This window comes from Rhincodon typus, chromosome 30, assembly GCF_021869965.1.
Source record: "Rhincodon typus isolate 14 chromosome 30, sRhiTyp1.1, whole genome shotgun sequence".
NCBI lineage: Eukaryota > Metazoa > Chordata > Chondrichthyes > Orectolobiformes > Rhincodontidae > Rhincodon > Rhincodon typus.
The window spans coordinates 32,238,560-32,255,141 of NC_063361.1; the positions used below are offsets into that span (position 1 = coordinate 32,238,560).

Here is a 16,582-nt window from a genome sequence, read left to right on the forward strand (position 1 = left end):
GTAATACACTTTAGGACATCCTGTAGTTGTGCAAAGCACCACATAAATGCAACTACTTCTTTCTGTCGTGCCTTGGTACTTCTAACACCTAGACTGTGACTGTCCTAGTCAGTTCATGTAGAACCACTAAGATGGGAAAGACTTTCAGTTTTACTGATCTGAGCTGGAAATAATTCCCAAAATGTACCACTCAGCAGTACCCTGCCTCACCTAGCCCACTTGACCAGACATTAGCATTTCATAATGAACTTTGAAAAATAATTCTGAAGGTACTGATTCACAATATATGGGCCACAACCATTTACTGGTAGCCTCACTCAAAAGCCCCAACAGTGAATAGGCTTTGACTCAGGGGAGCATCATCTTCCAACCTGGTCATTGTGTGGAAGTGAATCAAGGCAGTGGCAAGGGGTCTGTTAGCTGATTTCTCCACTTTCTAACCCAGGGGGCTAAAAGCCCTTTCGTGATGAAGCTGCCAGAGAGTGTCTCAATCAGTACAGAGTAGACAAGACTATTCTTTAATGCTTTATTTACCCATTGAACCAATTGGGGGAGCTGTAGTAACATTCATTTCAAAACAAAAAAAAACCTGAATGGACTTCATCACAAGACAACTGTTAAAAGATTAGCATTTTGGTACCTGAACCCAGAAGTGAAGGTTCTATAGACAGACTCGGGATGGCTCCACTGTAGCTTGTTGATGGTGTTAACTTTGGGAGTGCGGGGCTGGTGATGCATCCACTCAGGTCAGTTGTGGATGATGTGATGAGGGAGATGGGGATGGCCAAACTTGGGCTGCTCTCGTTTTTGCTCCCTTTGGGTCTCCCCCTTCCGTGCTTGCTCTTCTTGCTAGCCTTGTGCCTCTTCTCCTTTACCGTCTCTTCCTCTTCCATCCCAGCAACTGGCTGCGGCCGCTTGTACCCGGTTCCTCCACTTGAAGGGCCGCCCATCCCAGCGGAAGTCCTGAAGTCTGTGGAGGAGCTTTCGGGGGGCTTCTTTGGGGCCGGAGGGGCTGAGCTGAAGCGGATCAAAGAGTTGTAGCTCGACAGGGTCCCCTCAGCTGCGTCGTAAGAGGCTGAATTCTGCGAGGAGTTGTGACCCACTGAGTAGGTGTCTCCTCGCAGTTCAGGCTTGCTGAATATTCCAACCTCCTGGGAGGGCTGCAGTGAACTGCTAGAAGTGCTCAGGAGACTGCCTGTAAGGGAATCACAAACGCAGGATTGTTAAGGACAGTATTTCCAGTTTTTTTTAAAAATGCTTTTATTTCAGATTTTCCATCATTTTGCTCTTGCACAAATTTTGTTTTAAGACTGATGCACAAGGTTAACATACAGTAAACAAAGCTTCCTGTGATCTAATCTCAACCCTTCTCTTCCTGCATTCTATCAGCAAAAATCCATCACCTTCCATTTATAACGAGGGCCATTTTTCTTCAAAGTGTACAGTTTGTGTTTCACTCACACTGCGGTCATTAAAGCAGTTTATTAATGTCCCATTCTCACCTTAAAACACATGCTAATCTCTAACTGTTTGTCTAAGTGGATCACTTTAGCACCTCATTACTGGCAATTATCAGCGCCCAGCTATTCGAAGTGTCACCTTGTGCTTTTAAGAGCTTTCAATCATTTTTAATGGAGCTATTAATGTAAATATAATTTCTCTCAATAAAATGTGTGTTAAAACCGACAGAACACCCCATTGTACGCCTGTTACAGGCCCTTCTGATGTGTTAAAACTGCTAGAAGATGATTGACTGGAGACACTGCGTACAATTTTTCACTCAGTTAGAGACGCGACTGTATTTTAACGCAGTCCCAGTATTATACAAGGTGAGATGTTAGAAACGTTTTGAAATATTTTCTCTGAGGCAACAACAGTATCACTGTACAAACTTAGTGAAATGTACAAATGTTGAAGACTACAGAATGACCTTTGCAGCAGCTTTACAGAAATGTTTTCTGAAATGAAGCTACTTCTGAAAGGTAGGGACTGAGCAACAGAGTCTTCATTCTTGTAGTGTGCAGTAATTTATAGTTTAAAGCACCCGCATATGCAGTAACTGAAACAGACTCACTTGTGCTTGGTTTGCACTGACATTTATGGGCTGTTGTAGGATAACAAATACATGGAAAGAAGTAAAGAAAAAGTTGCAATTATATAGCGTCTTACACAGCCACCAGATCCTCAAAGTGCTTTCCTGCCAATTAAGTATCTTTGACATGTTGCCACTTTTCCAATGTAGAAAATGTGGCAGAAAATTTCACACAGCAAGCTCCCGCAAACAGTAACATGATAAAAACTAGATATTATCTGCTTTTGTCATGTTAATTAAGGGATAAATAATGGTCAGGTCGCTGCAGGTAGCACCCCTGGTCTTTCTCATCATAGGGTTACAAGATCTTTTACATTTGTCGATAAGATTAACATTAACTCAATTTCTCTCACTATAGATGCTGCCAGACCTCCTGAGCTTCTGCACTATTCGTTTGGGTTTTTTTTTTTGTCCAGTATTCTCCGTTTGTTTCTTTTACATCCCTTGCTGGGTTAAAATCTTGGCACTCCCTCCCCAACAGCACTCTGGGTCTACCTACACCACAAGGACAATTCAGAAAATCACACGACATCAGGTTGTAGTCCAACAGGTTTATTTGAAATCACAAGTTTGTGGAGCACAGCCCCTTCGTCAACTTCATCTGATCACCAAATAAACCTGTTGGATGAAAACCTGGTGTCATGTGACTTCTGACTTTGTCCACCCCAGTCCAGCACCGGCACCTCCACATCGCAGTTCAGGAAGGCAGCTCACCATCCCCTCCTCCAGGGCAATGAGGGGTGGGTGGTAAATGCTGGAGCAGCTAACGACAGCCCACACCTCTCTCTACATCCTATGAAAGAATAAACGAAAATCTGAGCAGGCTAGATAGGACTTCATCTGAGAGACAGCATAACTGATAGTGCAGAACTTCCTCATAACACATCCCAGTATAAACCATGGGTTTTCCACTTAGAGTCTGGGGGATTCGAACTTAGAACTTTGTGACTAAAAAGGTGAGCCATAGCTGACCAAACATTGGAATTTTATCCAGAAGATTGAGGGAGAGTTTAAGGATTTAAATGAGTAGATATGGACAACCCAACTCCTCAGACAGGGGAATTGCAAGACAAATCCACTAGCTGTAAGCTGCACACAGTCGGAAAGAGTTAGACACAACCCCAGGGAGTGCATCATTCCGGGAACATGCAGGCAATGTGGGAATTTGGTGCAGAGGGGAAGAGGTGCTTTTTGTTTGCTTCTTTTTGACTCAGGATAAATTGAAGCCCAGAATCACAGGCTCAACACAAAAGGGTGATGTCACAGGTCAACCATAAGTTCATTGGTTTGCAATAGCTATTAATTGTCTGTTATAGGTTACTTTCAGATTGAAGGTAAATAGGAGAAATATTTATAGGCTATAAACTAAAAGACCAGTACAAAATTTTTAAAAATCAAATTAAGAACTATGTAATGAGAAAAGAGAGACTGGGCCAGGCGATGTGTTGTACCTGAACAATGTGGGAGCTGGTGGACCCCACGGCGGTTCAAAGTGGCCGTGTCCGCAGCAAGTGTTGGTTGCTTGAGGAACTCCGGCTCAGAGTTGAGAGCTGGAGCCTGAGCATTGATCACTGCGACACAGGAAGGAGGTGGAAGTGTTTCAGGAGGCAGTCACACCTCTTAGATTAACTACCTCAAATTTAGTCAGTGGTCAGGGACAGGAGAGTGCGACTATGAGCAAGGCAGGTCGAGGGATGCAGGAGGTAGTGCTGAAGAAGCCTCTGTCCTTGAGCTTGTCTAACAGGTTTGAGAGTCTTGCTCCCGTGTGTGGATGAGAGTGGGGGCTGTAGGGTGGATGAGCAAACTGATTTTGGCACTGTCGTACAGAGAGCCATTCAAGACAGGGCAGAAAAGAAAAATGTAGTTGTAAACAGGGATAATATAGTCAGGGGAATGGACACCGTTCTCTGTGGCCAGGATTGAGAGTCCCAAAGGCGGTGTTGCCTGCCTGGTGCCTGGGTGCAGAATATCTCATCTGAGCTATTGAGGAACTTGGAGTGGGAAGGGAAAGATCCAGTTGTTGTGGTCCATGTAGGTTACAATGATACAGGTAGAAAAAAGGAAAGAGGTTCTGCTGGCGGAATACAAGCAGCTAGGGTCTAAATTAAAAGCATAACCAGAAAGTTAATAATCTCTTGATTACTACTTGAGCCATGAGCTAATGGGTACAGGGTCAACAAGATTAAAGACAGGAACAAAAACAGAATTTGCTGGAAAAGCTCAGCAGGTCTGGCAGCATCTGTGAAGAAAAAAAATCAGAGCTAACATTTCAGGTCCAGTGACCCTTCCTCAGAACCTTTTTTCATTTTAAACAAGAAAATGAAGATTAAAGAGATAAATGTGTGGCTCAAAAATTGGCGTGGGAGAAACGGGTTTGAATTCATGGGACACTGGTATCAGTATAGGGGAAGGAGGGAGCTGTTCTGATTCAGGTTCCCTGTGAACCATGTTGGGTGACCAGAGTCCCACTGAATGGCATACCTAGGACTGTTGGGAGGGGTTTAAACTAAATTGTGAGGCGACAGATGGAGGGGTGAGGGTGCGCACCCGAGAGATAGACAGGGATGAGGGTGCGTGCCCGAGAGACTGAGTGCGCTTGTGGGTGCAAGAGAGAGAAAGCGTGTGTGTGAGAGCGCCGTTTGTCAGCAGTGGTTAAAACTTCCAGAACAAGTAATCAGACAGAGAGACTGGAAAAGGTCAGGAATCTAACCTTCAGGCAATGCAGGTAAGGGGATAACTATGACAAGAGGGCTAGTCAACACAGGACTGAGGGAGTTACACTTAAATGCACACAGTATACGGAACAAGGTAAATGAGCTGGTAGCGCAGATTGAAATTGACAGGTACCATGTTGCGGGTATCACAGACGTGGCTGCAAGGAGATCAAGGCAGGGAACTAAATATCCGAGGATATGCATCCTATTGAAAGGACAGGCAGATGGGGCAAGGTTGCCTTGTTAGTAAGGAATTAAATTAAATTGATAGTAAGAAGCAATATAGGGTCGAAAGCCGTAGTATCTGCGGGCAGAGTTGAGGAACTGTAAAGGAAAAAAAAAGGCCCTGATGGGAGTTGTGTACAGGCCTCCTAGCAGTAGTCAGGATGTGGGGTAGAAAGATTGGAAGATAAGAAAGGCACTATTACAATAATCATGGGGACTTCAATATGCAGGTGAACTGGGAAAAATCAGGTCGTTAGAATCCCAAGAAAAGGAATTTATGGAATGTCGATGAGATAATTTTTCGAGCAACTTGTGGTGGAGCCCACAAGGGAACAGGCAATTCTGGATTTGGTTATGTGAAATGGGGTAGAATTGATTAGGGGCAGTGACCATAATATGATGTAACTCACCCTGCAGTTTGAGCGGGAGAAGCTGGAATCAGATGTCATGGTATTACAAATGAGTGAAGGAAACTACAAAGACATGAGGGAGGAGCTGGTCAGAGTTGATGAGAAGGGGAGCTTAGCAGGGAAGATGGCGGAACAGCAATGGCAGCAGTTTCTGGGGATAATTCGGGAGGCACAGCAGATATTCATCCCAAGGAAGAAGCAGTATGCTAAGGGGAGGACGAGGCAACCATGGTTGTGGAGGCAAGTCAGGGATAGCATAAAAGCAAAAGAAAAGGCATACTGTACAATGTGGTGAAGATTAGTGGGAAGCCAGAAGACTTGAAAATGGCTAATACAACACCCCTATCTAAGAAGGGAGGGATGCATAAGACAGGAAACTATAGGCTCATTCACCTGACCTTGGTTGCACGTAAGATTTTAGTGTCCATTATTAAGAATGGATTGCGGACTTCTTGGAAGTGCATGGTACAACAGGACTGCGTCTAGGGGAGGTTCATGCCTGACAAATCTGTTAGAATTCTTTGTGAAGGTAATGAGCAAGTTAGACAAAGCCAGTGGATGTGATCTAGTTGGATATCCAGAAGGTCTTTGATAAGGTGCCACACAGGAGGCTGCGAAACAAAATAAACAGCCCATGGCAACAGGGACAAAAGTATGAATGGAGATAAGGAGGTTGTTTTCAGGACGGCAGCTGGTGACTAGCGGAGTTCCGTGGGGGTCAGTATTCTGATCACAACTATTCATGTTATACATTAACGATATGATCAAAGGAATTGAGGGCATTGTTGCTCAGTTTGCAGATGTCACAAAGATTGGAGGAGGGACAGGTAATGTTGAGGAAACAAAAGAGGCTGCAGAAGGTCTTGTAGATGCTGGGCAAGTGGGCAAAGAAATGTCAGATGGAAAACAAATGTTGGAAAGTGAGGTTATGCATTTTGGTAGGAAGAATGGAGGCGTAGTTTATTTGAAAGACTTTGAAAGTCTGGGGGGAGGCAGTGACCTAGTGGAATTATCGCTGGACTGTTAATCCAGATCCAAATAATGTTCTGGGGACCTGGGTTCAAATACCACCACAGCAGATGGTGGAATTTGAATTCAATAAAAATCTGGAATTAAGAATCTAATGATGATGGTGAACGCTTTGTCGATTGTTGGGGAAAAACCCAATTGGCTCATCAGTGTCTTTTAGGAAAGGAAACTGCCACCCTTACCTGGTTTTGCCCACATGTGACTCCAGACCCACACCAATGTGGTTGATTTTTAACTGCCCTCTGGGCAATTACAGATGGGCAATAAATGCTGCCTAGCCGGCGATGCCCTCATCCTGTGAATGAATAAAGAAAAAAAAAACAGGGAATCTAACTAGGGAATCCTAGTTCAGGACTCTGTTAAGGTTAAAGTGTAGGTTCAGTTGGCAGTTAGGAAGGCAAATGCAATGTTGGCATTCATTTTGAGTGGGCTGGAATACAAGAGCTGAGATGTACTGCCAAGGCTGTATAAGGCTTTGGGCAGACTGCATTTAGAATATTGCGAGCAGTTTTGGGCCTGGTATCCAAGGAAGGACGACCTGGCATTGGAGGGGGTCCAGAGGAGGTTTACAAGAATGATCTGGGGAATGAAGGGTTGTCATGAGGAGCTGTTGAGGACTCTGGTTCCATACTCAACGGAGTTTTGAAGGATGAACGGGGATCTGATTGAAACTTAGAGTATACCGAGAGGCTTGGAATAGAGTGGGCGCGGAGGAGTTGTTCCCTCTAGTACGGGGGACTAGGACCCCAGGGTACAGCCTCAGAGAACCCAATGAATCTGAGATGAGGAGGATTCTTCAGCCAGAGGGTAGTTAATCTGTGGAACTCATTGTCACAAGTCATTGAGTGCATTTAAGACGGAGATATATAGTCTATTGATTGGTAAGGGATCAAGGGTCATGGAGAGAAGGCAGGAGAATGGGGTTGAGAAACATATCAGCCATGATCAAATGGCGGAGCAGTCTCAATGGGCCGAATGGCGTAATACTGCACCTGTTTCTTATGGACTTATGGTCTAAAAGGGCATAACTTTAAAGCAGAGTTCATTATCCAAGAATTCAGTCTACAAGTGCTCCTTCATACAGGAGTGGTAGAAATTTGCAATTCTTTCCCCCAAAAGACTGTTCTTGCCTGAGGGCTTTTGCTTTCAATATTGTGGGTTAACTCAAGTTTTCAAAATAGACACTAGTAGATATTTACCAGGTAAAGGTATCGAGGAATATGCCATGTCAAGAAAACAGAGCTAAGGTTCAGAAGACAAAAAAATGCTGGAAATCTCTCCAAGGATGATGCCTGACCCATTGAGATTTCCAAGCATTACAGCAAAGGTTCAGACTAGTGGTAAACTGATTAAATGAATGGCAGAGCAAACCCTGGGGAGCTTAATGTTGTTCCTCATGTTCCTGTCTCAATACAGCTTACGGAAGCTTGGTCTATAAACAAAAAAAAAAAGCCACCACATTGGTCTACGAAACAGTAAGTGCACTTCAAAATAGTTACTTAACCATAAGGCAATACAAAGCATTACTCAATGCACATCTTATACCATTAAACAGTTTCTCGCACAAACTTTCTTGTTAGACTTTTTCCTGTTGTTGATAATATGGCATGCTTACAATATTTCAAACGCGATACATAACGTTGACAAGCGTTTTCAGGTGGCTTGGGGGTATGAAATGAGTTACTTGCAAATGCCTTCAAATTGAACTCACTACTGATGCCTGGCAGGTGAACTAAGTGTCAGGGGAGGGGTGGGAAAGAACATCAAATACAAACGAATCAGACGTTCACACACCAATGGAGAAAAAAAAACGTGCTTCCTTTATTCTTTATGCATTCGTGGGATGAGGGCGTCGCTGGCCAGGCAGCATTTATTGCCCAGAGGGCAGTTAAGAGTCAACCACATTGCTGTGGGCCTGGAGTCACATGTGGGCCAGGATGGCAGTTTCCTTCCCTAGAGGGCATCAGTGAACCAGATGGGTTTTTCCGACAATTGGCAATGGATTCATGGTCATCATTAGATTCACAATTCCAGATATTTATTGAATACAAATTCCACCATCTGCCATGGCGGGATTTGAACCCAGGTCCCCAGAACGTTGTCTGGGTCTCTGGATTAACAGTCCAGCGATAATACCACTAGGCCATCACCTTCCCATATTTGGTGCAAGGATTGAGAAGCCGAACACTGATTTAAGATGATTGCTACGAGAGCCTTGCAACATCAACAGGAGGAAATGTTTTTTTATTTCTAAAAACAAACACAGCAAGTGGAATGCACTGCCTGAGAGCACAGTGGAGGCAGATTCGATCGTGGCTCTCAAATTTAAATTCGATGTGCACATAAACAGTAAAAAAGGAATTGCAGGGCTTAAGGGCACGGCATTTGAACTGGGTGAGTTACTTTTGTGCAGAGATGATGGGCCAAATGGTTTCCTCCTGTGCCATTATTGTTTTATGATTTCATGATAGAAGCAATAAAACTTGTGCCTGGTGTTTGTATTGTTATATATTTGTTTATTATGTTGCCCCTCCTTATTCATTCACAAAATGCGGGTGCTACTACCATTTATTTCCATTCCTCCATTCAACCTGTCCAGCTTGCTGCATCATTTCAGGGGCATTGAGAATGCCACATTAATGTTTGTCCTGTGCTTGAACAAGGGGAAATACAATAGAATGAGGGAGGACTTGGCTAAAGTAAACCGGAAACAAAGATTTTATGGTGGGACAGTTGACGAGCAGTGGAGGACTTTCAAAGCAATCTTTCAAAGTGCTCAGCAAAAGTATATTCCAATGAAAAGGAAGGACTGTAAGAAAAGGGGTAATGTGCCATGGGTGTCTAAAGAAATAAGGGAGGCTATCAAATTGAAAGAGAAGGCATACAAAGTGGCCAAAAACAGCATGAAACTAGAAGACTGGGAAAACTTTAAAGGTCAACAGAAAGCCACAAAAAGAGCTATAAAGAAAAGTAAGATAGAACATGAGAAAAAACTAGCACAGAACATAAAGACAGATAGGAAAAGTTTCTATAAATATATAAAACGAAAAAGAGTGGCTAAAGTAAACGTTGGCCCTTTAGAGCATGAGAAGGGGAATTTAGTTATGGGATATGATGAGATGCCTGAGGCATTGAACAGGTATTTTGTATCGGTCTTCACAGTGGAGGACACTAATAACATGCCAGTAATTGACAAAGAGATGAAGGTAGGTGAGGACCTGGAAACAATCATTATTACGGAAGAGGTGGTGTTGGGCAAGCTAATGGAGCTAAGGATTGATAAGTCTCCTGGCCCTGATGGAATGCATCCCAGGGTACTAAAAGAGATGGCGGGAGAAATAGCAGGTGCACTGGCGGTAATTTTCCAAAATTCGCTGGACTCTGGGGCAGTCCCAGCAGATTGGAAAACAGCAAATGTGACGCCACTGTTTAAAAAGGGAAGTAGACAAAAGATGGGGAAATTATAGACCGGTTAGCTTAACCTCTGTAGTGGGGAAGATGCTTGAGTCTATTATCAAGGAAGAAATAGCAAGGCATCTTGATAGAAATTGTCCCGTTGGGCAGACGCAGCATGGGTTCATGAAGGGCAGGTCATGCTTGACAAATCTTTTGGAATTCTATGAAGACATTACAAGCGAGGTGGACAATGGGGACCCAGTGGATGTGGTGTACCTAGATTTCCAAAAGGCCTTTGACAAGGTGCCGCACAAGAGGCTACTGCATAAGATAAGGATGCATGGCATTAAGGGTAAAGTATTAGCATGGATAGAGGATTGGTTGACTAGCAGGAAGCAAAGAGTGGGGATAAATGAGTGCTATTCTAGCTGGCAGTCAGTGACTAGTGGTGTGCCTCAGGGATCGGTGTTGGGACCTCAATTATTTACAATTTATATAGATGATTTGGAGTTGGGGACCACGTGTAGGGTGTCAAAGTTTGCAGATGACACTAAGATGAGTGGCAAAGCAAAGTGTGCAGAGGACTGTGAAACTTTGCAGAGGAACAGAGATACATTGAGTGAGTGGGCAAAGGTCTGGCAGATGGAATACAATGTAAATAAATGTGAAGTCATACGTTTTGGTAGGAGTAATAGTAAAAAGGATTATTACTTGAATGATAAAAAGTTGCAGCATGCTGCTATGCAGAGGGACCTGGGTGTCCTTGTGCATGAATCACAGAAGGTAGGTCTGCAGGTACAACAAGTAATTAGGAAGGCAAATGGAATTTTGTCCTTCATTGCTAAAGGGATTGAAATTAAAAGCAGAGAGGTTATACTGCAGCTGTACAAGGTGCTGGTGAGGCCACACCTGGAGTACTGTGTGCAGTTTTGGTCTCCTTACTTGAGAAAGGATGTATTGGCACTGGAGGGGTTGCAAAGGAGGTTCACTCGGTTGATTCCGGAGTTGCGGGGGTTGGCTTATGAGGACAGACTGAGTAGATTGGGATTATATTCATTGGAATTCAGAAGATTGAGGGGGGATCTTATAGAAACATATAAAATTATGAAGGGAATAGATAAGATAGAAGTAGAAATGATGTTCCCACGGGCAGGTGAAGCTAGGACAAGAGGGCATAGCCTCAAGATTAGAGGGAGCAGATTTAGGGCTGAACTGAGAAGGAATTTCTTCACCCAGAGGGTTGTTAAGCTATGGAATTCCTTGCCCAGTGAAGTAGTTGACGCTACTTCAGTAAATGTTTTTAAAACAAAAGGTAGATTTTTTTTGAACAATAAAGGAATTAAGGGATACGGTGAGAACGCGAGTAAGTGGATCCGAGTCCACGAAAGGATCAGCCATGATCTTATTGAATGGCGGAGCAGGCTCGAAGGGCCAGACGGCCTACTCCTGCTCCTAGTTCTTATGTTCTTATGTTAATGTAGGACTGGAGTCACACATATGGCAGTAATTTCCTTCCCTAAAGGACATTTGTGAACCAGTCAGGTTTCAACAACCATCCAATAACACTATGGCCTTTTTCACTGATAACTTGATATCATTTCTCCATCTCTCTCCTCTGGAGAATTAGCCCAGTAACTGAACCACAAACAATCCAAGCATTAAGCCCTCCGAGGCAACACATTTTTCTGGCTTCTACACATTCGGATCAACAAATGGACAATTCACAAAATGGACAACTCAGATTCCAACGGAGGATTTTCAATGAAGCTTTCAAAATAAAACAAAGAAACACTACAGTGTGTAGAGAGATCATTCGGCCCACTGAGTTTGCACCAACCCTCCGAAGAGCATCCGACCTATATCCAGCCCCCTTACCTAACCATGTAACCCCGCTTTTACCATGGCTAACCCACCTAGTCTATACATCCTTGGACACTGTGGACAAATTAGCATGGCCAATCCAACTAACCCGTAAATCTTTGGACTGTGGGAGGAAACCAGAGCACCTGGAGGAAACCCAGGCAGACATGGAGAATGTGCAAAGTCCACAGAGTCAGTCACCCAAGGCTGGAATTAAACCTGGGACCCTGGCTCTGTGAACCACCTAGCCACCGTGCCGCCCTGTATGGGGAAATGAAATGTGAAAGTTTCCAAAAAAAGGTGATATCAAACTTAAAGACAAGTGTCTTCCTAGCTAATCTCAAAGAATCATAAACGAGCAGGCCATTCAGCCCATCTGGTCTGCGTTGGTTCTTACGCTCCACATGAGCGACTTCCCACCCATCTTCATCTACTGTAGTTCCATCAAAATATACTTCCATTCCCTTCTCCCTTGTGTTTCCTTTGCTTGCCTTGTTCAGAAGCTCCTGTATGAGGGGACACAAATTCTTTGAGAAGACCCATCGGCAGGAGGAAATACTGAGAAGGAACTGGAGAAAGGAATGGCAGTGATCTCAAGGTCAAGGGTCACTTCCACCTTCCGGAAACACCTGCCAAGTGTGTGGTGGGAGATGTGGCTCTAGGACACAAGGACCCATAGAACCCAGGATGAGTGACCTGGAATTTCTGAGATGGAGTGACTACCTACAACAGTGACTACTTAGCTCCCCTGAACTGAATTTCAGCTACTCGGCTCCGACAGGGAGTAGTTGAGGGAGCTCCACATTCACACTGTTCTATGTGTAAAGATGTTTCTCCTGAATTTATTGGTGATTATTTTATATTTAAAAACTCTAGTTCTGGTCCTGTTTGCACAGCAGAAACGTCTTCATTACATCTATTACCTATTTTCTCAAACCCAACAGAAAGACCAGAGATCCAGATATCTAATCCTCTCCCCTCCCCTTACTTCTCCTCTGGAAAGATGAAACCCAATTTATTTAATCCTTCTTTATAGATGGAACTCCAGTATCATTCTAACACATCTCTTTCTTTGCATTTTTCCAGGGCCTTAATGTCCTTCTTATAGAACAGTAGAGAAATAATCAAATAACTATTTCCCTCGGCTGAACGAATTCCTTAGCACGCAAAAGGGCAATCTGTGTGTGAGGCACAGGGCAGGCTACTCTGTCTGTTGTGGAATGGCCCACATACCCCTGGGCTGGAGAGGGAAGCTGATCGGACTTGCATGTTTGATTGGTTTTCAGTCAGACTTGTCAGATAGTAATCAGTCGCAGGAACTTTGCTTAATCTTCTCCTTGTTGTTCCCCCACCTCCCATCGAAACCTGGCCTCTCGATGTGCCCCTGTGGAGCTCTGATTAAATTTAAGCCTTCCACAACCAGCTCTGCTGAGGTCAGCTAACTCAGCTCAGGTTGCGGAGTCAGCCTGGGCTCTCACTGATCTGTTCCGCCCTCAGTTTGTATCAACTGAGCCATGCAATGCTGCCCTAGTGCTTACTGCAGCGAGGACACAGGGTGACTGATAGTAGATTATAAGAGCCTAATCCAATCAAAGGGCTCAGGTGCCATCATTAGAGTCCCAAGGGAGGAAGCCTTCAGCCTGTCTGTTCATCCACCGAGCCTGAGACAGGATTACTGTCTGTAATCCTGACAGATGTCTCCAAATGCTCAGATTATATTGCATTTAAAACATAACAAAACTTTTGTCATTAGGAAACTCGAAAAACTTACGAGTGTGTGTGTCTCTGCGTGTGCATGTGCGTCTCTCTTTGTGGTAGGGGAGACAGGGCAGTTGTGTCAGATGTGTGAATCGTAGTAAAATTTGCATCTTCTCATATGCTGCAGAATAATTTCACACCATTGTGCAAAGCAAGGTAAGGGGTATAAACAAAAGCAAATAGCTGCAGGATCTGGAAATCTGACCCTGCAACAAAATTGTTCAAAGGTGATCATCAAGTCAAAACATTTGCTCTGGTTCTCCCAGCCTAAGTCCTGCCAGACCTACTGAGTATTTCCAGTACTTCTCTAAAATAAAACCAAATTGTGGAATTCTGTAGAAGGGTCACAAGACATGCAAATACTTCCTGTTTCTCTCTCCACAGATGCTGCCTGTTGAACTTTTCCCCTGCAATTCCTGTTGTTGTTGTTTCAGTTTTTTTCCTCTGTTGTGTTACATAGTAGCAAATGTTGGCCATTCAGCCCTTCCAACCTGTTCTAGTATTCAATCAGAACATGAGTGATTGGCGTCTTAATTTAAACACATTTCAAAGCTTATAAAATATTTTGGAGGGCTTTTGGGGTAACGTCCCTACTTTTGGGCCAGAAGATCAGTGTTCAAGTCCCATCTGCTCCAGGGATACATCATAATATGTGGATTTGAAAATATCCATATAATTCTTAGAAAGGGGGCATACGGCACACAGCGGTAATGTCCCTACCTTTAGGCCAGAAGAGCTCAGCCTCACCTGAAGATATGTCATGGCATATCTGAGGTAAATAATTATAAAATTCTTAGAGGGATATCAGAGGAGATGCTGGGAGCCGGTTTCCAATGACAGGCCTTTTCTTTCTGAAAGTTGTGAATCTATGGAATTTTGAATTACAGAGACTTGTGAAGGTTGAGCCAGTGAATACAGCTAAGATAAACCAGAACTATATGGGTGTCGAAGGTTTATGGGAAACAGTGGCATACAGGCCAAGATCAAATCCTTCACAATCCTGTTGTATGACAATGCAGGCTCGAGGGGCTGAGTGGCCTACTCCCATCCTATAGTGTCAGGATTGGAAATCGGCTATGGAAAACGGAGATGTGTAGAAATTTCTTAACTCAGCAGATTGTAAATTTTGGAATTCTCTGCTCAATGGAACCCAGTGGATGCTCAGCCATCGAGACTGAGATCAGTACATTTGTAGACACTACAAGTATCAAGAGATATCAGAATGGGGAGGAAAGGTGGTGTTGAGATCAAAGGTCAAACAGGCTGGAAGGGCTGAATGGTCTACTCCAGTGCCTAACTCAGAATCCTAGCAATTAGTGCAAGTACGCACAGTGGCTCAGTAGTTAGCACTGCTGCCTCACAGTGCCAGGAATCTGGGTTCGATTCCAGTCTCAGTTGACCATCTGTGTGAATTTGCACATTCTCCCCCTGTCGGTATGGGTTTCCTCCAAGTGCTCCAGTTTCCTCCCGCAGTTCAAAGATGTGCAGGTTAGGTGGAATGGCCGAGCTAAATTGCCTCTAGTGTTCAGGGATGTGCAGGCTGGGTGGATTAGCCACGGGAAATGCAGGGTTACAGGGATAGGGTACAGCAGTTGGGTCTGGATGGGATGCTCTTTGGAAGGTCAGTGTGGACCTGATGTACCAAACAACCTGCTCCTCCACTGTAGGGATTATCTGATTCTATGAATCTATGATGTATGCATTTTTTGTGACAGAAATTGCAATTGGAAACTCTTGTCAAATTCTGGGGTTGCTGCTACAATGGCTTGGTTTCTAATTGTATCTTGTGTTATGTGGTACCAATGCAGACAGACTCGATCACCGTGGGCTCCATCCACAGAATGTACCAAGTTGGCTGATCTCAGCCAAGGCAGCACTCGAGGTGATCCAATCAACTACAACGCCTTTACAAAATGCTCAAGTCTTAACATTGGGTGAGAACAGGATTCGAATGTCATGCCTACTACAGTCAAACTGCCATTCACTGCTGAAGAGAACAAATGAGAAATGGCTATTTGGGCTTGGTTCAGGACAACTGCTACCACGTATGTGACCCAGCGTTCTTCAAGTTAGGAGAGGTGAACATTGACATTAGCTCAGATTTGCTAATTTTCCAGGGTTAGCGTGTGATGGTATGTCACTTACTATGTCTACAGCAAGTAAAAAGACTTGCATTCATATTGTGCCTTTCATGAATTCAGGATATCCCAAAATAATTTACATCCACTGGAGTACTTTCGACTTGTAACGTTGGAATCTCTGTGGCCAACCTGTACTCAGTATAACTCCCACAAACAGCAAATGTGTTAATGATTAGATGCTGTTAAACATTGGCAAGGACATACGGGCAATTCCCTTGCTTTTCTTCTAACTAGTGGCAAGGATCTCAACTTCAATGAAACAGAAACTGCTGGAGAAACTCAGCAGGTCTGGCAGCATCTGTGGCAAGAGAAACAGAGTTAACATTTCGAGTCCACTGAACTTTCTTCAGACTTGTTGAGTTTCTCCAACTGTTTCTGCTTCCGGCTTGCAGCATCCCCAGATGGCACCTTGGTACAGTGAGGCATTCACTCAGTACTGCATTGATGCTGCCTGGATTTTTATATTTAAGTCTCCAGTGAACTTGTGATCTGCTGACACAGTGGCACTCTGCTGATTTTCTAGGCTTCGTACGAAATTGAAAGATATTTTTGTATGGGCTGCTTGAAGCTTCCTGTCATGGCCTTGTGGCTTCTCTCAGCTGGGTGAGTCGCTGTGTGATCTTCCATTGCAGGGCATGTGGTTGAGTGACTCTGTGCATGTGTCTACATATGTAAGTGGGTGTTGGTGCATGGCTGGCGGAAGGAAGTAAAAGGGAACAGTGATATGCATTACTTGTTTCTGGCAGAAAATAAGGAGGTTAAGCTGCAGTTATACTGGGCATTGGTCCGACCGCATTGTGAAAACTGTGAGATAGTAGGAACTGCCAATGCTGGAGAATCTGAGATAACAAGGTGTAGAGCTGGATGAACACAGCAGGCCAGGCAGCATCAGAGGAGCAGGAAAGCTGACGTTTCGGGTCTGGACCCTTCTTCATTTTCTGAAGAAGGGTCCAGACC

The 16,582-nt window shown here is 44.1% G+C and overlaps 1 protein-coding gene across 1 annotated transcript in view; it reads right to left on the reverse strand.

Annotated features, from left to right (window-relative positions):
- The window catches only part of LOC109916757 (protein AF-10-like), a gene marked incomplete at its 3' end in the record, with an annotated part of 148,889 nt that overhangs the window by 37,577 nt on the left and 94,730 nt on the right, over positions 1–16,582 (reverse strand). Inside the window, exon 10 of the mRNA XM_048614422.1 lies at positions 631–1,195. Within this exon, the coding sequence (XP_048470379.1) occupies positions 631–1,195 (565 nt within the window). The remainder of the gene's footprint in view (positions 1–630; positions 1,196–16,582) is intronic.